The 22,970-nt window shown below is 48.2% G+C and overlaps 2 protein-coding genes across 2 annotated transcripts in view; both read left to right on the top strand.

Annotated features, from left to right (window-relative positions):
• Positions 1–22,970, top strand: part of LOC126000887 (reticulophagy regulator 2-like) — a 545,054-nt gene that overhangs the window by 273,147 nt on the left and 248,937 nt on the right. The window lies entirely within an intron of this gene.
• CDK5R2 (cyclin dependent kinase 5 regulatory subunit 2) lies at positions 6,832–9,008 on the top strand. The gene has a single exon (XM_049768043.1). The coding sequence runs from the start codon at positions 6,985–6,987 to the stop codon at positions 8,101–8,103; it is 1,119 nt and encodes a 372-aa protein (XP_049624000.1). The 5' UTR covers positions 6,832–6,984; the 3' UTR covers positions 8,104–9,008.

Below are 22,970 nucleotides of genomic sequence, written 5' to 3'. Positions count from 1 at the left end.
CAAAAAAGAATGTAGAACTGGAGCTTTCCCTTTTAAATTCAATCCCCCAAAGTGTTATCCTTTTTCTTTTTTTTTTTTTTAGTCTGTTAAGGAAAGAATAGAGAATTTTTACATTTCAGTTCTTATAGGAGTGGCTCCAAGAACCTAAATGACATTCCCCTAAGGCCTAAGACATACTCTGCCACTCTTTTTTTTTTTTTTTTTTTTGGGTTTTGGGCCACACCTGGTGGTGCTCAGGGGTTACTCCTGGCTGTCTGCTCAGAAATAGCTCCTGGCCGGCACGGGGGACCATATGGGACACCGGGATTCGAACCAACCACCTTTGGTCCTGGATCGGCTGCTTGCAAGGCAAACGCCACTATGCTATCTCTCCAGGCCCCTACTCTGCCACTCTTAAACCAGAACACTATCCTCCTATCTTTCTTCTAGAGGTTTCCAAACTTAGGTGATCTACCACATCTTCATTTTTTTTCAGAAAAAATATCACTCAGTGCCAATCCTTTGGCATCAGAAATCTACTTTTTTGTCTTTGTTTTTATTTTGTTTTGTTGAACACCCAGCAATGCTCAGGACTAACTCTGACTCTGTGCTTAGGGATCACTCCTGGCAGGGGTGTACTGAAATCAGGTTGGCTGCATGCTAGATAAATGCCCTATCTGCTGTACTATTGCCCTGGCCCAGAAATCTATTTTATTTAACTGAACAAACAAAAAACAATTACACCCAAAATTCTATCTGCTCCACTGAAATGTCCCCAGGGGTGGACCACTTGCTTTGGGAAGCTGTCTAGACTATGAGAGGGAGATATCAACAGCCGAAGAGCTTACACAGCAGTCCTCGAGAGTCAATCCCTTAAAGGTGACACTAGGAGTTGGGGAGACAGTACAAGTGGCCCTACCTTACCCTTACACACTTCCCCACCCCTCTTCAATGGAGACGAAGTATGGGTTCAGCTTTCCAGCAAAAGAAAAAATGCTAATTTCTGTTTCCACACCTGTAAGGCCAGGTTCCTCTACAGGCTCCAGTCTTGGTCTAGAGACTCCCAAATTCTAGGTCTGGTCCTGTCATTTTAGGTCTCAAGGAGAATTTGGAAATAACCTTCTAACTTCAAGGTAGCCTCCAGACTGACTGAGAAAGAACAATTCTCCTCTTGGGCAATCTGCACTAACAGCACAACCCAAGAAGAGTAACAAGTGTTTGGAAGAGAGGTCACAGAGACTAACCAAGACAAAGCAAATCAGAATAAAAATCCTAAAACTACAGCCTGTCCAGAAGAGTGTCTCTACAGAAAGGAGTGGGGAATACTCCCTGCCCTTTGGTGAAGCCCATCTTTACACCAAATCTTTCTGTTTTCATTGGCTTTAGCTGTGCCTATCCTTCAGTGCTCCAACATTCACAGGTCTCACCTGGCGATGCTATGGGGTGGACAGGCAGCGTCAGAGATTGAACCCGGGGGCTTTTCATATGCTATTATTATGCTCTACATTTGTGCTTCTTCTCTAGCCCTGACTGCATCTTTTTATTTTATTTATTTTTATTGGGGTGTGGGTGTTGGGGGACACAGTTGGTAGAGCTCCTGGCTCTGTGCTTAGGGGTCCTATCTGATAGTGCCCATTGGACCATGTGGTACCAGAAACAGAACTCAAGTCTCCTGCATGAAAAGTATGTGCTCCAGACTGTTGAACTATCACCTAGGCTGCCAATTTGCAGGAATTTTATGTTTTGTGGGGTTATATTTTATTTTAAGGTCACAACTAATGGTACTCAGGGTTTATACCTGTTTATATATTCAGGGATCACTCCTAGAAGTGCTTGGAGACCATAGGTGGTGCAGGAGATTGAAATGGGGATATCTGGGGCCGGAGAGATAGCATGGAGGTAAGGCGTTTGCCTTTCATGCAGAAGGCCATCGGTTCGAATCCCGGCGTCCCATATGGTCCCCTGTGCCTGCCAGGAGCAATTTCTGAGCATGGAGCCAGGAGTAACCCCTAAGCACTGCCGGGTGTGACCCAAAAGCCACAAAAAAAAAAAAAAAAAGAAAGAAAGAAATGGGGATAACTGCATGCAACAAAAGTGCCTTAATTCCTGTATTATTTCTTCAAATTCAAATTTCCAGGTTGTTTCTAATGTGTGTGTGTGTGTGTGTGTGTGTGTGTGTGTGTGTGTGAATGAGTTTGGGGCCACACTCAGTATTCTCAGGAGTTACTCTTGATTCTGTGCTCAAAAATCACTCCTAGCAGGCTCAGGGGACTATATGGGATGCCAGAGATTTCACTTGGGTTGGCTGCATGCAAGGCAAATGGCCTACTGGCTGTGCTATTGCTTAGGCCCCCAACTTTTCATGTTTGTTTGTTTGTTTTTGTTTTGGGTCACACCCAGCAGTCCTCAGGGGTTACTCCTGGCTCTATGCTCAGAAATCGCTCCTGACAGGCTCGGGTGACCATATGGGATGCCAGGATTCGAACCACCAACCTTCTGCAGGCAAGGCAAATGTCTTACCTCCATGCTATCTCTCCGGCCCAGAACTTCCATCTTTTTAATAATGTAAATGCAGTCACTGTGGTTCTATTTTATTTTATTGCTATATTTTGGTTTGGGAGCCACACTCAGTAGTGGTTAGGGTTTATTCTCAGTTCTGCACTTAGGGAATCATATGCAGTGCTGAGGATAAAATGCCAGTCAGTTGCATACAAAGCAAGTGCCTTATCCCTATACTGTCTCCCCAACCGATGTTGAATATAGATTGGTTTGTCTTTAAAGTCCATCTATGGCCATCTTGCACCTCTTGAAACAGGGACTCAACTCTTTATGGGATATTGTATAGCCTCTGCTGCAGGGGGTAAAGGTTGGAAGGAAGGATGGCATATAGAACACCGTGTCTGTTCTAAATAGTTACAGAAAGATTTCTTAAGGGGCTGTAGCATTTGTACAGCAGCTTTGCATGTAGCCAACCTGAGTTTGAACCCCAACATCCCGTATGGTCCCTTGAGCCCACCAGGAGTGATTCCTGAGTGCAGAGTCGGGATTGACCCCTAGTATCTCCTGGTGTAACCCAAAACAAAACAACAACAACAAAATTTCTTGGAAGAGGTGGCATTTCATTTTGTTTTTGTTTTTGTTTTTTTGGGTCACACCTGGCAGTGCTCAGGGGTCACTCCTGGCTCTACACTCAGAAATTGCTCCTGGCAGGCTTGTGGGATGCCAGGCTTCGAACCACCGACCTTCTACGTGAAAGGCAAACGCCCTACCTCTACGCTATCTCTCCGGCCCCAGAGGTGGCATTTCAAATGCTAGATGGAAAGGTGTTTGGTCCCATGGAAAGAGTTGAGTAGAAGGATCAGTAGGAGGGAGGAGAACATTAGAGCCAGAAAAGCTCAAAGGCAGGAGGTAGAGTACCAGGTGACTTCCTCAGAGGCACCTTCTTGGGGACCCCTACAGCACAGGAGAAAATCTTGGGGGAATTTCCTAGGGCAACTCCAGGCTTTGTGCTCAGGGTCATTCCCAGTGGTGTTTAGGGTGTTCAAATAATCAAATAATGGGGTGCTGGGGGTTAAATAATAAAAACATTGAAGTGAAGCTTCATGCCTCAAGTCCAGGGCATTGGAGAGATGTAGGTCTGGAAGAAAAACACCAACACAGGAAATAATCCACACAGTTTAAGAGGATAAAACAGGTTCAGGAACTCCAGTAGGCATGCCTTCCACTCTAAGAAGCGGTGGTGGAAAATTAAAACCACAAGTAGTTTTTTCCTGAGACTCAGGGTCTTTATTAGTAAACTCCAGACCACACCTTGGGGTGGAGAATGGGTGGCCTAAGGTACCAATCCAAAGGATGCTTCAATGATGCTTTCAACCAATGAGTAATAAGCATATACTGAATAAGGTGGAACCCAGTTAATCCAGCAACAAAAAAAAAAATCAAACCCTCTCTCCCACGCAAAGCCCATGCTTTAATCCATTGAGCTCTCTCTGATGCAGGGGCAATCCCTCCCCCTTTGTTTTGTTTTGTATTTTGGCCATACCTGTCAAGCTCAGGACCCAAGAATTCTTCCTGGTGGTGCTCAAGGGACAATATGTAATGCCAGGAATTGAACTTGAGTTCAGCCATATGCAAGACCCATGCTCCAGCAGCAGGGGAAAATTCTTAACTTTGACCTAGAGAACAGATGGAGCCCACTGAGAGGGTCTTGAGTGGGATATCACCCTTTGGGTGTTCTACGGAGGATCTTGCCTACTCGACACCAACAATAGATCTGACGTCAATAAGGGTCTCCTGGGAGCAAAGCTGGGGCCCACATGCCTCTCATGTCACACATGCTGGGGTTATGCCAGTCCACGCAGCCTCCATGGGGCCTGTTCTTAACTACCAGTGAGTGACTGACTGCTCCTTCCTGGGGTGTCAGAGAAAGGCTGACTTAGGAGGTCTGGGAGGAGGAAGAAAAAACCATGATGGGAGCTTCAAAGAGGGCCCAGTTTTCTGCAACAATGGAGAGAATGAGCTTGGGTTGGGAGAGAAAATTCCTACCTAAGAGAGCCAGGGAGACCCTGCTGAAGGAGTGAATACTGAAAGCTGAATCAGGGAGGAAATGCATGACTGTGTGGGTGCACTGAGAAAGGGGAACCAAGGCAAACAATTATCAGGTTTCTGGGTGGGAGTGGATGAGTGGGGGCAGTGGGAAAGCTGGAAAAAATCTGCTGCCTCAGTTGAAAGGAAGTGTAGTCCAAAGACATGGGAATATTTGATCCTGAAGGAAGCCCATGCTCAACCAGTAGAACTGACTACAGGGTTCCTCAGAGTGGTCCAGGAGGAGAATGGGGAGAAATCTGAGAATGTGGCTACATTGACAGTTAGGAGTTCTATTCCCCAATCTAACCCATACCGTCAGCCAAAGCTCATGTAAGAAGTAGGAAGACTCCTGGCAGAAGAAATAAGACAGGGCTAAGATGCTTGCCTTGCATCCTACCCATCCCAGTTTGATTTTTCAGCACAGCACAGTCAGGAATCATTTATGAGATAAGTGGGGAATAGGTCCTGAATACTGCAGGGATTATTCATGAGCACAAAGCCAGGAATAGCCCTTGAGCACTGGGTGAGTGTGGCAGGGTGCGGACCAACCCCCCTTCCGAAAAGAAAAAAATATATAAAGTTGAAAACTCCATGGGGCTGGAGAGATAGCGCAGCTGTAGGGCATTTACCTTGTATGCCACGAACCCAGGGAGGGACCCAGTTCAATTCCTAGCATCCCATATGGTCCCCCAGCTTACCAGGGGCGATTTCTGAATGCAGAGCCGACTGACCACTGAGTGCCGTTGGGTGTGGTCCAAAAACCAATCAATCAATCCATCACTAAAGTATTAAAAAAAAAAAACTCCTGAGTTGGGGGCCAAAGGCAGTTGGTGGTGCAAAGGGTAGACAGAATCCAAAAAGCCCCAGAACCTAGTGGGCTCAGACAGTTCCCAGGGAGGAAAGAGGCGCTGGAGGGGAGCAAGGAGCTTTCTGATATAGTCTAATAGCTGACAGCTGGACACTGAATGATAGAAAATACTTAAGGACAAAGATACTTTAACCTGGCCCCAGGCAGGGCTGGAAGTTGGGCTGTCCTGGCTTTCCTCATCATAGGACCCCATCTGCTGTCTCAGTCTGGGGACACCAATTGAGCCAATGTGCAACTTTTCCCCAGGGGCCCACTATCCATCATTTACTCAAAATTGAGGATAAGGGCTGGAAGGACTGGCCCACGATATGAAGCTTACCACAAAGAGTTTTGAGTGCAGTTAGAGAAATAACTACAGTAAGACTATTATGATGGTAGTGAGTGAGAGAAATAGAATGTCTGTCTCAAGACAGGCAAGGGCTGGGGGAGGAAGGAATTGGGGGGCATTGGTGATGGAAATGTTGCACTGGTGATGGGGGTGTGTGTTCCTTTTTTATGAATGAAACCCAATTACAAACATGTTTGTAATCATGGTGTTTAAATAGATTATTAAACAATTTCTAAATCGTCCTTGTCAGCAGAAAAAAAAAAATGAGGTGAAGAGATGAGCAAAGAGGAAGGCTGGGACCAGAGTCTAGGTCGTCTTCCCATACACTCAACTGCAAACAGTAGCCTTCGGGGCTTCTATATGTTTTGTCGCTGAACCCCAGAGTAAGAAATTAGATTGTGATATGCAGGGCGATCTGGGCCCTGCTAGCATCCCATCACCTTCGAGAATGGACCGGTTTCACCCTCCCCCGTTGCCTCTTGGGGTGCTGGGGGTGGGGACACCGGTGGGGGGGTAGGCGAGGAGATTAAAATGACAAAGTAAAGAGGGCGCCAACCGGACCGTCAGGTCGGAGAATCCAGCGCAATGCGACCCTCTTAGGGCTCGCGCAGCCGACGGGGGTGGGGACACTCACGTCCCACGCTGCCCCCAACACAGACCCAAAATGTGGGGGAAGGCGTTTCTGTTATTCCTCGAACCAGTGCATCATCCAAACAAGCTGAGACCCCCTCGGGAACGAGAACATGCAACGATGCCCCTCCCCAGTCTAGACCCGGGAGGCGGGAGGGAGAACCCTTGGTGCCGGTACCGTTATCCCTCCGCTCCATCCCTTTCGGGGGAAGGACCAGACAAGCGAGCCGGGGGAACGGGGCGGGAAGAACCTAGGCTGGAGCGAGAGCTTCTATTGATCCTCCGAGCTGCCGGTCAGGAGGACATCTGGGGCGCTGATTGGCTGCGCGGGCCAATTGGGGGCGCGGCCCGGCCCGAGCCGAGAGCCAAGGGGTGGGGCTGCCGCTGCCGCTGGCGCAGCTCAGACTCGGCTCAGCCTCCGCGGAGCGGCCAGCCGGGCAGCCAGGCAGGCAGTCCCCTTCCTCCTCCCCCCGCAGCTCGCCTCGTCCCCGCGCCCGGGCCGTGGGGCAGGCCCCCCCCACCGCCGGGTCCCCCGGGGCTGCAGCGGTTCCCGCCGCCGGGGCCCGGGCGCCGGCCCCGCGCTGCTGCAGTGATGGGCACGGTGCTGTCTCTGTCCCCCGCCTCGTCGGCCAAGGGCCGGAGGCCCGGCGGGCTGCCGGAGGAGAAGAAGAAGGCGCCGCCGCCGGCCGGGGACGAGGTCTTGGGGGGCTACGGGGCGCCGCCCGCCGGCGGCAAGGGCGGCAAAGGCGAGAGCCGGCTCAAGCGCCCGTCCGTGCTCATCTCGGCGCTCACCTGGAAGCGCCTGGTGGCCGCGTCGGCCAAGAAGAAGAAAGGCAGCAAGAAGGTGACGCCCAAGCCGGCGGGCACGGGCCCCGACCCCCTGGTGCAGCAGCGCAACCGCGAGAACCTTCTCCGCAAGGGCCGAGACCCCCCCGACGGCGGCGGCGGCGCGGCCAAGCCGCTGGCAGTGCCCGTGCCCACCGTGCCCACCGCTGCTGCAGCGGGCGAGCCGCCTTCGGGGGGCAGCGGGGCCGCCCCGGCGCCAGGCTCCGGCGGGGGCAAGCCGCCGCCCCCGCCGCCGCCGCCGCCCGCCCCACCCGTGCCCGGCGGCTCCCCGCGCCGGGTCATCGTGCAGGCGTCCACCGGCGAGCTGCTGCGCTGCCTGGGCGACTTCGTGTGCCGCCGCTGCTACCGCCTCAAGGAGCTGAGCCCCGGCGAGCTGGTGGGCTGGTTCCGCGGCGTGGACCGCTCGCTGCTGCTGCAGGGCTGGCAAGACCAGGCCTTCATCACGCCTGCCAACCTGGTGTTCGTGTACCTGCTGTGCCGCGAGTCGCTGCGCGGGGACGAGCTGGCGTCGGCCTCCGAGCTGCAAGCCGCCTTCCTCACCTGCCTCTACCTCGCCTACTCCTACATGGGCAACGAGATCTCCTACCCGCTCAAGCCCTTCCTCGTGGAGCCCGACAAGGAGCGCTTCTGGCAGCGCTGCCTGCGTCTCATCCAGCGGCTCAGCCCGCAGATGCTGCGGCTCAACGCCGACCCGCACTTCTTCACGCAGGTCTTCCAAGACCTCAAGAACGAGGGCGAGGCCGCAGCTGCCGCTGCCGGGGGTCCCCTAAGCGGGGGCGCACCCGTGGCCTCCTCCTCCTCCGCGGCCGCCAGGGACAGCTGCGCGACCGGGCCCAAGCACTGGACTATGAACCTGGACCGCTAGAGAGAGCCGAGCAGAGCCCGGAGCCGCGGCCGCACCCCTGTCCCAGCCCCCCGACACGCACGCGGAGACCCTGGGGCCCAAAGGGGACCCCCTTGTGCCTGTGCCCGCGGCTGGGGCAAAGGGAGGCCAGAGGCCGCGGTGGCGCCTGCATTTGCGGCGGCGGTGTCGGTGGTGGTGATGGTGGTGTGGGGCTATGAGCGCCGGGAGGGGACCACCCCCAGCCTCACCCCTTCCTTCTGTCAGCGCCCCCCCCATTTCTCCCAGTGTACCCAGGCTCCCTCTTTCCTTTCCGGGTGTGTCTGTAAATCCGTGTCCCTTGGTTTGTCCACTTCCTCACCTCCTTCCTGGGCCTTCTGCTTCTGCTTTTTCCTCTCCCGGCATGGATGCCGCTGTCCCCATCTTGCCCCCCACCCCTCCTTTCTGGCTCTTCCTCCTTACCCCCTTTTTCTTGCTGCACCTGTGCCCCAACTCTTCTGCCCGGTGCCCCCTTCCCCCCTCTTGTCTGCCTCCCCACACCGCGCCTAAGTTAGCTTGCGATTCTTTCCACACCCACACCCAGGGATTCCCCCAACCCCAAGCCCCCTCCCAAGACCAAAGGGAGCAAAAGTTCTGGATTTGGACCGACTGAGGGTGCAGCCAACAACTGCAGGCCCTCGACCACCACTTGGACCATCCTTCGCCTCCCACCTCACCCCACCCCTACCTTTTTCAACGTGTTGCATGCCAGGAGTTGGGGGGAGGGGTGCCTGTTTCAGGAGGTCGAAGTCAGGGACCAAAATCAACCTAGAATGCCACCCCGGTGCCAATGGTCTCCAAGAAAGGGTGGAAAGGGACCGAAAACTATTTTACTCCGGAGGAGGAGCACCCCTCTTCCTTATCCTTAGGTGTTTATTATTATTATTATTATCATTATTATTATTATTATTGTTTTTTAATCTCGGTTTGTCTGTTTGTTCCCCTACTTTTAATTTATTTGGTTGTTTCCAACGGGAGGGAAAGGGGTGGGGTGGGCCGGGAGCTGTCTGAGGTGCTGATCTCTGTCCAACCCGGAATCTTCCCGGGATGGTACCAGGGACTGGGTTGGGTCTGGTGCCGTGTCCAAGGTGCCAACGATGCGGGCCAGCAGCGCGGGCCGCACTGTCTGTCTGTCCTTCTCTCCCGGAGAGAACTATAAAAGCGCTGCACGCGCCTGCACATGGTCTTGCTCGGCCTTTCTTTGGGTCCCAGAGGGAGGGAAAGAGCAGCGCCGGTAGGAGGCTCTCGGTAAATATGGGGGTGGGGTGGGAGATAGAGCCCCTGGGGATCAGAGGCTCCCATTTGACTTCCATCTTGCGGAGTCCAGGGAAGTAGCACACGCCCTGACGGTGATAAAGCTGAATTCTATCCAGACACCTCCTCCATCTTGTGCCACCAGCTCCCCATTCATCCCCAGGCTTCTTAGGGGTGCGGTGAGGACAGGCAGCAGAAGTAACTATCTTTTCCCAGAGTGGCTTGTGCCTGACGAGACAGCTGTTTTTCTCTCCCATCTCAGACACGCGAGCAAGAATCTAGATGGGACTGAAGAGGCCTGTGTCCTCTATCCTCAGGAGGGGCCTGGCACGCACCCCTTGGGCCTTTCAGCCACCCACCACCCACGGGGTTGCTCCAGGACCCCTGGGTCACATGGCACTAGTGTGTTGTGTGTGTGTGGGGGGGAAACTTGGTTTTGTTTGTTTGTTTGATTTTGGGCCACACCCAGAGATGCTCAGGAGTTACTCCTGGATTTACATTCGGATTCACTCCTGACTCGGGGGACCAAGTTTGGGATCAAACTCAGATTGAGCGAGTGCAAGGCGAAGGCCCTACCCACTGTATTATTGCCCCAGACCCCTAGGTGGGTTTAGAATTCATATTTACTCCCTTCAGCCCCCAGGACAACTAGAACACACACAGCTAGCCAGGGAGATGGGAACCCTTTGTGGTCAAGGAAGAGAAAGAAGTGATTCAGTCTGACATCAGCCCCCTTTGCCTTCGTGACTATGTAGCTATGTGCAGCGTTCAAAGAGGTTCAAGGGGATCCAGATCCAGCACAATCGTGGGCCCACACAGGTCGGAACCTAGCAGGGCCGGGCTGTCTGGCCTGCAGGTCTCCGGGATCCCCAGAGAGCTCTGCCTGCGAGCGGCCGGGACTCGCTGTCCGTGGTGCTGAAGAATGGTCTAGGACAGGGTGAGGACACGGAGGACAGCCTGGGTGGCGAGCGAACTCGGCCACAACTAAGTCTTCTGGATCGTTTGGAAGCTGGGCAGCGAGTGGCAGAAGTCTGGCCTTCCCCGGGGGACAGATCACCACTGGCGCACAGCCTCAGCCCAGCGCCCTTGCTCCTGTCCTGCGGCCGGAAAGCTCCAGTCCAGATTTGTGAATCGAGTTCCCCATGGGAGAGGAAGGGGAGGACGGGCGGAAGGAAGGGGCGGGATGCCGCCGCCCTATTGGCTGGAATTTGGCGCAGTCTGCGCGGTGCCGTCATCTCTCAGGGTTGGAAAGAGGAGGGAAGGGAGCAGGACTTGGTCACCAGGCTGATCACCATAGAAACGAGACTATGGGCGGGGGCTACCCTCGTCGCTTCCCTCACCTCTACCCCCAGCACCATCCTGGTCCGCCTTGCTTGCATCTTGTTATCTGGTCGGCGCTGATTGGAATTTCTGGCGTTCCAAGAACCTAAAGGGAAGTGGGCAAGAGATCAGAGCCCTCTCATGCTACCCTTGGGCTGGGGGGCAAGGGGGTGTTGATGGCCGGGAGTCTATGGAAGCCACAGACACTACTGTGTCCTTTTACTGCACACACACACACACACACGCCACACACACACACACACACAACAAACACAACACACACACACACACACACACACACACACACCACTGACTTGTCATCTACAAATCTAGGGAGCCTCAGCGTGTGTCACGTTAATTAAATCTCATTTTCCTTGCCCCTCCCCAAACCTGAGACATTAACATAATCCGATTAGGGGCGAGGGGCCCGGGAGGGTCAGTTCTATTACATAGAAGAGTTCGCTGGCTAATCTTGGGGGGAGAAAAGACAACCGCTAAGAAGAGGGGCGCCAGTCTTCTGAGAAGGCAAGGTGCAAAAACAGTGGATAAGTGTTTTTCTTTTTTCTTTTTTTTTCCTGCCCTGAAGAAGTGAAATCCAAAAACGTGAATCCAGACTGAGAGGAAGGGGGGTGGATGGGCCTAGAGGTCTAGACAGAGTTTATATGAGGCCCTCTCTAAAAGAAGAAATGGAGAAGGAAGCTAAGAGACCAGCCATGACTCAGCACTTCCTCTCCGCAGTGGTCTGGGGGTAACTTTACTGGCACAGGAATGGGGGGTGGCAATCTATCCTTCCACAATGGGCGATCACGCAGCCCTGACACACAAGCCAAAGGTACTGTGTGTCACCGTCAAGCAGATGTGCAGACACAGCTTCCCTCCCTGGAGCTGAAGACGTTTCTGTCCTGAGAGACGCCTGTCCCCTGGAATACCTTGGTACTTAATGGGAAGAGAACTGCGGAAAAAAAACAAAACAAAACCAAGTGGGGGTTGTCATGGTAACGGCTTTACCCGCCAATCAGGGTTCCCAGCAACCAGAGCATCTGGCAGTATCCAAGGGGACATTCTGTGGCTTCTACCCACTGGGACTCTGCATCAGGTGCCCAGATAGGCATCTCTGGAAGATTTCCATACTAGGTTGCCCCAGACAGCTCCTCAAGCACATCGTGTTGACCAGGGGACAGGCAGCCAGGTATGGGGAACCGGCTCTGACTTACTTCCTTGTCCTTCATTAAATGGTACTCAGATCCCTTATTGATCATAAATAACATTGGCTTAAGCATGACCTCAAAACAGCAAAGATGAACATTTTAAAGTCTTTTATTTACGACTATAATTTGGCACCTGAATGTCATTATAGGAAACCCTATAGGAAAATCATTAGCAACATGGGCTAAGTGTATAAAAGGGGGCAGTAGAAGTTAATTTCTGTTAAGTGTGATGAAAGAACAGGTGAAAGAAAAATGGCAGGAGGCTGTTTCAGAATTCAAGTTTTTTTTTTTTTTTTTTTTTTTTTTAGTATTGATGAACTTTCTAGAGGTGGTTTTTCTGTCCTATTTTGTTTGTTTGTTTTTGAGCCACACCAGGTGGATCTCAGGGTTACTCCTGACTGCACTCAGAAATCACTCCTGGCAGGCTCTGGGAACCATATGGGATGCCGGGAATTGAAACCGGGTATGTCCCAAGTCAACCATGTGCCAGGCAAAGGGCCTCCTGCTGTGCTATAGCTCATGGCCCCTATTTCTGATATTTTTTTTTTTTTGGTTTTTTTGGGCACACACCCTGTGACGCTCAGGGGTTACTCTCCTGGCTATGAGCTCAGAAGTTGCTCCTGGCTTCTTGGGGGACCATATGGGACGCCGGGGGATCGAACCGCGGTCCGTCCTAGGCTAGCGCAGGCAAGGCAGGCACCTTACCTCCAGCGCCACTGCCCGGCCCCTATTTCTGATATTTTTATAAATTGCCTCATGAGCTGTTCAACACATGTTTTTCACCACCACCACCGCCACCCGCCGCCGCCACCCACCACCACCACCACATGCACACTATAGACTTCATCTCCTCAAGTATCCAGGGGTTAACCTTTTTGTTTGTTTCTGGCTTAAAGCTTCCCTATTATTGTTTAGGAAGAGAGAGAGTGAGTGAAAGAATTTTCCTAATATAGTTTGAGCTTTTGTATCAAGAGAGTATAGCATGTAAGGTGTTTGCCTTTCTTGTAGCCCACCCTAGTTCAATCCTCAACACAGCAGATGGTTACCCAAACCCTGCCAGAAATGATTCCTGTACACAGAACCAGGAGCAATCCCCGAGTATTGTCAAGTATGACCCTCATCCCTCCACCTTTATATATATGTTATATATATATAGTTTGAGCTATTATTTTTTAAATTATTCTCACTTTTTTTGTTTTGTTTTATTATTTTTGTTTTGCCACACCCCAGCGGTGTCAGGGGTTACTTCTGGCTCTGCACTCAGAGAATTGCTCCTGGCAGGCCTGGGGGACCATATGGGATGCGGGATTTGAACCACCATTCGCCTGGATTAGTTGCGTGCAAGGCAAAAAACACCTGCCGCTATGCTCCAGCCTCATTCTCATTGTTTTTATTATATATACATGTATATATATGTATGTATATATATGTATGTGTATATATATATATATTCTGTGCTCAGAAATCCCTCCTGGCAGGCTTGGGGGACCATACGTGATGCTGGGTATTGAACCTGGGTCTGTCTCGGGTTGGCTGTGTGCAAGGCAAATGCCCTACCACTGTGCTATCTCTCTGTCCCTCTCATTGTTTTTTTTTTAAACAATTAATTGATCCCAAGATCTGTTTTCTCTTGGAGTACTACTGACTAGTGAAGAGCCAGAAGTATACTTGAGACCACCGGTGTGACACAGAAACAACAACAATAATGTGTGTGTGTGTGTGTGTGAGAGAGAGAGAGAGAGAGAGAGAGAGAGAGAGAGGTCTAAAGGAAAAAGATTCATGCATTGATTCCATATCAGAATTAGCATTTTAGGAAATGCAAATGTAAAAGAATGTAAGAGAGGGTTAAAGAACATAAACAAGACTGGAGGCAAGAGACAAACTGAGGAAACAATCTGGTAAAATAATGCATTTCAAAAAAAATAGCTCATGCTTGCATCAGCAACACATATGCCAATAGAAAAAGAACTCAAGCTAAAAGAAGTTAATTCACACCCCAAAAGTGTAAATGATTCATCAATACATATACAAAGATACCTAATTCATGTTATTTTAACCTTGAAATTCCATAATATTGTAAAACAATGGTAAATCAGTATAAATTATAAAATTAATTTCCTTCTTGTCCAGAAGAGGATGAAAATTATAAAAACTCTTTGACTGAGGCCTGGAGAGATAGCACAGTGGTGTTTGCCTTGCAAGCAGCCCATCCAGGACCTAAGGTGGTTGGTTTGAATCCCGGTGTCCCATATGGTCCCCCGTGCCTGCCAGGAGCTATTTCTGAGCAGACAGCCAGGAGTAACCCCTGAGCACCGCCGGGTGTGGTCCAAAAGAAAAAAAAAAAAACTCTTTGACTGGAGTGATAGTACAATAGGTAGGCAGGGTCCTTACCTTGCACACAGCCAACTTAGTTTCAATCCCCACTACTCCATATGGTCCCCAAGCACCACTAGGAGTGAACACTGTGCTCAGAGCCAGTGGTAAACCCTGAGTATGGCCAGGTGTGGTCCAAGACCACTTCCCAAATTATAAAACTATAATAAAAGACACTTAACTTTACTATCAACTAAGGAAATTCAAGTTGGGACAATAATTAGAATTAGCATCTCTTATATAAAGGTGATAAAAATAAAAAAAAATTCAAACCATAGTTTTAAAAGGGAGGGCTACAGGCTGGAAAAAATACAGAGGTTATGTTCTTTGCTTGTATCACACAAACCTTGATTTAAATTTTGGGTCACACATGAGCATAAAGGTCCTTGAATTTGGCTAAATTATGGCTTAATCCTCTTTAAACAAACAAGCAAATAGAATAATATATACTGTTGCAAGTCAGCTACTGAAAAGGTTGACTGATGGAGGGATGGAGGATGAGATCTTTCCCCTCCAGCTCAGGCGTCTGCCACCCTGTCCAGCCGACGGTTCTGAGGTGAAATGGTGGGTAAACAGCTTGCAGACAGTCAGGCTTGTGGAAATATTAGCTTTATTTTATTTTATTTATTCGGTGGACAAGACTGAAGTCCAAAGTCTCAGCCTCAGTTCCAGCCACAAAAAAGCCCTTTGCCTCCCACAGAAACTTGTTTTTATCCCCCAGAATCGGGAACCACACAATGGTGGGATCAGATACCACCCACTGGTGGAAGCAGAATCAGGTACCCACCCTATGGTGGGGGGTAGAATGCCAGGGTCACACCCTAGGGAAGGGCACAATCACCGATCAGGGTAGGGTCAGTAACATAATAATCCCATAAAATGTTTACATACACAACAGTATACTTTTTTTGGGGGGGGGGGTCACACCCAGCAACACTCAGGGGTTACTCCTGGCTCTACGCTCAGAAATAGCTGCTGGCAGGCTCAGGGACCATATGGGATTTCGGGATTTGAACCACTGACCTTCTGCATGCAAGGCAAATGCCTTGCCTTGCATGCTATCTCTCTAGCCCCAATGTGTACTTTTTCTGTCTATAAATAAACACATTTATTCACTCTTTTTGGAAAGTTGATGTCTAGGGAATCAAGCCCTGAAAGAGTTCATGCTCTGTGGCTCAGCAACTGCATTTTCAGAAAGCCACCCTTAAAGGGGACAGAGAGATGGCATGGAGGTGGGGCGTTTGCCTTTCATGCAGAAAGACGGTGGTTCGAATCCCGGCATCCCATATGGTCCCCTGAGACTGCCAGGAGCGATTTTTGAGTGTAGAGCCAGGAGTAAACCTATGAGCGCTTCCGGGTGTGACCCAAAAACAAAACAAAACAAAACAAACAAAACAAAAAAAAAACACACCCTTAAGATATAGGCAGAAAAGATCTGAGTCTGGTGGCAGCATTGTTCCCAATTACAGCAAAAATTAGAGGCAACTTGGGGCCAGAGAGGTGGCGCTAGAGGTAAGGTGTCTGCCTTGCAAGTGCTACCATAGGACGGACCGTCGGTTTTGACCCCCGGTGTCCCATATGGTCCCCCCAAGCCAGGAGCGATTTTCTGAGCGCATAATCAGGAGTAACCCCTGAGCGTCAAATGGGGTGTGGCCCAAAAACCAAAAAAAAAAAAAAAATTAGAGGCAACTCAAATGAACAGCATACCCCAATGTTCATATGTGATCAAGTCACTTTCTTGTGGTATTGCCAGAGAAATGGTACAGGGTTTAAGGTGAACTCCAATTTCCATCACTGCATGGTTCTCAGAGCAACCTATGAGTATAGCTCTGGAGAACCCCCAGCACCTCACAGTGATGTGAGGTAATCTCCTGCTCCACATGGCCCAAGGAGCACCACATTCTTGGGTGCAGGGATCAAAACCAATTTGAACATATTCAGAGGCACAACCTGTATTATCACTCCAGCTCATGAGATTGAAACTTTATACCTGGGCTGGACTGGTGATCGCAAGTGGTAGGGGCATCTGCCTTGCAAGCGCTGACCTAGGACGGACCACAGTTCGATCCCCCAGAGTCCCATATGATTCCCCAAGCCAGGAGCAATTTCTATGTGCATAGCCAGGAGTAACCTCTGAGCATCACCAGGTGTGGCCCAAAAACCACACACATACAAAAAGACTTTTATACCACTTACTAAAATGTTAATGGTTGCTCTTGCTAAGTGGTGGGGTTTGTTTAAATCTGGTTATAAGGGCTGGAGCATAGCACAGAGGAAGGGTGTTTGCCTTGCACAAAGTCAACCCAGGACAGATGGTGGTTCGAATCTCAGCATCCCATATAGTCCCTGAGCCTGTCAGGAGCAACTTCTGAGCACAGTGCTCAGTAACCCCTGAGCACTGCAAGGTGTGACCCAAAAAAAAAAAAAAAAACCGAAAAAAAAAAACCACCGAAAAAACAAAACTGTGGCTGTCACTGACGTAACATTTATAATTGTGTTTGCATTCATGCTATGGCAAATTATTGCTTCACCACCACCCATGAGTGCCCAAGACCTTCCACCACCATCTTGGTGTCACTTCTTCTCTGCCTCCCTGTCCTAAACTCCAATACATTCCCTGTCCCAACAGCTTGGTATTTTAGTTCTATATTAAAAATTCAAAATGTGGGTCAAAGAGAATAATACAGGATAAATATTTTTTCTTGCTCACAGGGCAGTTCCAGTTAAATCACTGGCACAAAAATGCTTTTCTGAGCCTCTTTGTTTTGTTTGTTTTTGGATCACACCCTGCAGTGCTCAGGGGTTACTCCTGGCTCCACATAGAAATTGTTCCTGGCAGGCTCGGGGGACCATATGGGATGCCAGGATTCGAACCATTGTCCTTCTGCATGCAAGGTGAACACCCTACCTCCATGTTATCTCTCTGGCCCCCTGAGCATCATTTCTTTGTTGTTTTGTTTTGTTTTGTTTTGTTTTGTTTGTTTTTTTTTGGGGGGGGGGGTTTGGGCCACACCTGGTGGCGCTCAGGGGTTACTCCTGGCTATCTGCTCAGAAATAGTTCCTGGCAGGCACGGGGGACCATATGGGACACCGGGATTCGAACCAACCACATTAGGTCCTGGATCGGCTGCTTGCAAGGGAAACACCGCTGTGCTATCTCTCCGCCCCCCCCCCCCCGAGCATCTTTAAGTGGTTTCTGAACACCTGAATCCATGCAGAGCCAGGATTAAGACCTGTGAACCATCAGATATAAACCCCTACCTCGTATAGATAGATAGATAGATAGATAGATAGATAGATAGATAGATAGATAGATAGATAGATAGATAGATAGATAGATAGATAGATAGATAGATAGATAAAATAAAGCATGGGAAAGACAGTACAGCAGCTAGGGTACTTGCCTTGCATGTGGCATATTTGGGTTTGATCCCCAAAGTCTCATTACTCCATCAATCCTGCCAGAAGTGATGCTGGAATGCAGTCAGGAGTAAGTTCTGTGATATTTTTGGGAGGAGGGGCGTTGCTCAGAGATTACTCCTGGCTCTGTGCTCAGAAATTGCCCCTGACTTGGGGAACCATATGGGATGCCGGAGATTGAACCCAGGTCCACCCTGGGTCAGTAAGGCAAACACCCTGCCACTGTGCTATCTCTCCAGCCCAGGAGTAAGTTCTGACCATTGCCAAATGTGGCCCGAAATACTAATTAGTTAATTAATTAAATTAACTAAACAGGAGATAGTTTATGGGCTAAAGCACATGCCTGGAATGCACAGGGCCCAGGTTTGATTCCTGGCACTAACCCCCAACACCACTGGGAGGGCCACAAATAAATATCCCCCACACAAACCATTAGACAAAAGCAGGGAAAGAAGGAAAAGTTCATCAGTGTCTGTTAAAAACAAATCAGACATCTATGGCCTTGCCTCACTGATACAACTCAGACCCTTTTCTCTCCTCCAGCTGCTTCCCATAGTTCCTTGATGACATGGGAAGGTTAAAGCCCTGTACCACTCAGTGGGAACCTCCCCATCTAGTATGTACACACAGATCAGACATATTGGTACTTGCTTGCATAAGAATCCAACATTAATGGAAGACATCTCTCTGTCTCTCTCGCACAACTACCACAGACCATCCATTCTTGTAAATATATGTATGTGTGTATGTATGTATGTATGTATGTATGTATGTATGTATGTATGGGATTTTTCAGTCATACCCAGTGGTGCTCAAGGGCTATTTTAGGCTCTCTGCTCATCTGATCTGTGTGGCAGTGCTTGATGTCTGTGGTACAAGGGATTAGAATTAGGACAGCAAGATGTAAGACAAGGGATTAACCTGCATATTTTCTCTCTCTTTCTCTCTCCCTCTCTCCCTCTCTCTCTCTCTCTCTCTCTCTCTCTCTCTCTCTCTCTCTCTCTCTCTCTCTCTTGCTTGCTCATGTTCCTTGTTTGCTTATTTGTTTTATTATTTTCCCTGCCAGTTCAGGTGGTTACTCCCATCTCATTTCTGAAGAGGAGGTTTTGCACTTCCATTGTTCAGAGGATCGTGCAGTGGTGGGAATTGAACCCAGGGCCTCACACATATGAGGCAAGTGCCCTATTTTGAGTGACATTCGCAGGCCCTTATCTTGGTCAAAAAATAAAACTAAGGGAAACGTTGACATGAACTTTCTCAGATCTCTTATTATTAGATCTCTTGTTATTAGTTTAATTATTAGCATGGTAGGGGCACATAGGAAGATTTTGATTAAACCTTTTATCATTTCATGGGGCTGAAGATGTAGTTTAAATTTCAGGAACCTCCAGAAAAAAATGAAGAGAAAGCAGTAGCATTGTTTGCTTTGATTGCCAATAAGTATACAAATAAATAAGTATTCTTAGGACAAAAATGTAGACAGTGAATCAGCACATATTAAGACACCAGTATAGGCTGGGGAAGTGGTTAAAAGAGTAGAACATGTGTTTTGCATGAGGGAACCCCAGGTTTGATCCCTGACATTATGGTCCCCAGCACTACTAGAAGTGATTTCCTCCAGCACTGAAACAGGAGAAGCCTCTCAGCAGAGCTGGGTGTGGCACAAGTCTTCTCTGAAAGATATCTAGATATTTAAGGTAAAATTAAATCAAACCCAGTACTAACTCCTCTTGAGTACTTGATAGTTATCTTCTGTCTCCTAATATTCTTGTTTTATGTAGAGCTTTGGGATTAGGTTTTTTTCCTGTGCTTTTATAGAGATTTTTTTTTTTTTTGCAATACTTATATGGGGAATGGAATCTGGCTCACATCAAGTGTTACTCAGAGGCTACTTCTGAATTAGTACTCAGGATTTGGTGCTCAGGATTTGCTTCTAGTAGTGTTGGGAAACCACACAGTGTTGATTGAACTAGTTTTCCACATGCAGAGCTTTTCTGCAGCCCTTTGAGTCTTTATTCTTTAAAACGTTGATGCTGTCACTGTAATTTGTGTAATTTAGCCACATACAAGTGTGAACCACTGGTGGTAAGTACCCACCTCAAGGTGTTAATTAATTTCAGAAATTATTTGTGTAGGTGGTAATCAATAGAGATACAACTATTTCTTCCAAATGAATAACATGTTGTGCTGAACTTTGGATAGGTTTCCTTTCTCCCAGCCAATGTCATCTTTGTTATTTCTAAAAATCCCCAGTCTCCTTCAAGACTACAGTTCTGGGGTTGGAGCCGTAGTGCAGCACATAGGGTGTTTGCCTTGCATGCAGCTGGCCCAGACTTGATCCCCCAGCATCCTACGTGGTCCTCTAAACCCTCCAGGAGTAATCCCTGAAAGCAACATCAAGATTAGCCCCTGAGCATTGCTGGGCGTGATCCAAACAACAACAACAACAACAACAACAACAACAACAACAACGCTCCAGTTCCACGCATCCATCTGACCAGCACTGTAGCAAACTACACTGTAGCTTTGTAGTTTATGCAATGCCCTCTTGCTAAGAGTGTCTTGGGTGTTCTTTAAAATAGTCCAGAGGAACTTGAGAACCAATTGTTTGGAGTTTTCATGAAATTCCTTTGGCACATGAATCAGGGCTTATACTTGAAACCTATCAATTGGGGTAGACTCTACTTTTGTGAAATTGAATCAGTGCAACCATCAGCTGACCAAGTATCCCTGTAGTCAACCTTCTTTTCTGTTCCTTTATGAAGACTTGCCATTTCTCCATCCCAATGTCTTCTGAATTTTCAATGAGGTTCCTCTGAGAGATTTTGTTTGTTTGTTTGTAATGTTCCTAGTAATGTTCGAGGGTTACTCTTGGTTCTACACTCAATGATTACTTCTGGAGGTGCTTGGGATGCTTAGGATTGAACCTGACTTGGCTGCATGCAGGGCAAGTACCCTACCTGCTGTATTATCATTCTGACCCCTGAGAGGATATTTTATGCTGTTGCTAATTGGTTGTTCCAAATTCTCATCCTCATGTAGAGTGATAGGATAACCTCAAGTTCTGTTTTATTTCTTATTTTGAGGGGACACCTGGTAGTACTTGAGGGATACTAATATGTGAGTGATTGTTATTTCTGGTGTTCAGAGGGACCATATATGGTACAGAAGATCAAGCCCAGCTCTCCTGCATCCCAAGCATATGTTTAACCCATTGAGCTATCTCTTTAGCCCAAGAAGATGCTTTTGGTATTCTGCTGTTTTACTGGATATATTAATCTTTTGTTTGTTTTTTTTTTCTTAAATATTTTTTCTTTATTTAAACATCTTGATTACAAATATGATTGTGATTAGGTTTCAGTCATGTAAAGAACACCCTCACCTTCACCAGTGCAACATTCCCACCACCAATGTCCCAAATCTCCCTCCATCCAACCCCACCCCTACCTGTACTCTAGACAAGCTTTCCAGTTCTCTCATTCATTCACATGATTATGGTAGTTCTCAGTGTAGTTATTTCTATAACTGTACTCACCATTCTTTGTGGTGAGCTTCATGAAGTGAGCTGGAAGTTCCAGCCTTCCTCTCATTGTCTCTGAGGATTGTTGCAAAAATGACTTTTATTTTTCTTAAAACCCATAGATGAGGGGCCGGGCGGTGGCGCTGGAGGTAAGGTGCCTGCCTTGCCTGCGCTAGCCTAGGACGGACCGCGGTTCGATCCCCCGGTGTCCCATATGGTCTCCCAAGAAGCCAGGAGCAACTTCTGAGCGCATAGCCAGGAGTAACCCCTGAGCGTCACAGGGTGTGGCCCAAAAACCAAAAAAAAAAAAAAAAAAAAAAAAAAAAAAAAACCCATAGATGAGTGAGACTATTCTGTGTGTGTCTCTCTCTTCCTCTGACTTATTTCACTCAGCATGATAAATTCCATATACATCCATGTATAGGAAAATTTCATGACTTCATCTCTCATGACAGCTGCATAATATTCCATTGTGTATATGTACCAGTTTCTTTAGCCATTCGTCTGTTGAAGGGCATCTTGGTTGTTTCCAGAACATGGCTATTGTGAATAGTGCTTCTATAAATATGGGTGTGAGGAAGGGGTTTTTGTATTGTATTCTTGTGTTCCTAGCGTATATCCCTAGGAGTGGAATAGCTGGGTCGAATGGGAGCTCAATTTCCAGATTTTGGAGGAATCTCCATATCATTTTCCATAGAGGTTGGACTAAACGGCATTCCCACCAGCAGTGGATAAGAGTTCTTTTCTCTCCACATCCCCGACAGCACTGACTATTCTCATTCTTTGTGATGAGTGCCAATCTCTGTGGTGTGAGATGGTATCTCATCGTTGTTTTGATTTGCATCTTCCTGATGATTAGTGATGAGGAGCATTTTTTATGTGCCTTTTGGCCATTTGTATTTCATTTTTATTAAACTGTCTGTTCATTTCTTCTCCCCATTTTTTGACGGGATTAGATGATTATTTTTTTGTAAAGTTCTGTCACTGCCCTATATATTTTGGATATTAGCCCCATATCTGATGGATATTGGGTGAATAGTTTCTCCCACACGGTGGGTGGCTCTTGTATCCTGGGCACTATTTCTTTTGAGGTGCAGAAGCTTCTCAGCTTAATATAGTCCCATCTGTTGATCTCTGCTTTCACTTGTTTGGAAAGTGCAGTTTCCTCCTTGAAGATGCCTTTAGTCTCAATGTCATGGAGTGTTTTGTTTGTTTTTGGGTCACACCTGGCAGTGCTCAGGGGTTACTCCTGGCTCTATGCTCAGAAATTGCCCCTGGCAGGCACAGGGGACCATATGGGATGCTGGGATTTGAACCACCATCCTTCAGCATAAAAGGCAAACACCTTACCTCCATGCTATCTCTCCAGCCCCAGGATATATTAATTTTATGGTCTAATTGTCTTTGTTTAAATTTCATTTCAATCTGTTTCCCAATCAAATTTCTTGAATTTCTAGGTAAGCAGCCATATTATCTGTAAACAAAGGGTATTTTAATATCTTCCTTTCCAGCTTTTTGGCACATGGAAGGTCCCTTTTTTAATCTTATTGTACTGACTAGATATGTAGGAGAATGTGGGGTGGCAGCCAAGACGACAGGTTTGAAGAGATAAAAGCAGCATCTTTGCCTTATCCCTGACTAATGAAAAGCCTCAGATGTCATCATCTGCTTTAAATTTGTCTTGTAAAACAAAATCTTCAGGCTTCTGTATGCTGCTATAGAATAAATTACCTCAAATCATGCTTTGGAAGTTGATC

This window comes from Suncus etruscus, chromosome 2 (genome assembly GCF_024139225.1).
Source record: "Suncus etruscus isolate mSunEtr1 chromosome 2, mSunEtr1.pri.cur, whole genome shotgun sequence".
NCBI lineage: Eukaryota > Metazoa > Chordata > Mammalia > Eulipotyphla > Soricidae > Suncus > Suncus etruscus.
The sequence above is the reverse complement of the archived record's forward strand: the minus strand, read 5'-3'. Positions and strand labels throughout refer to the sequence as shown.

What these genes read in the sequence shown, in the direction of transcription:
- CDK5R2 (XM_049768043.1), top strand. Translation starts at nt 6,985, where the DNA reads ATGGGCACGGTGCTGTCTCTGTCCCCCGCCTCGTCGGCCAAGGGCCGG.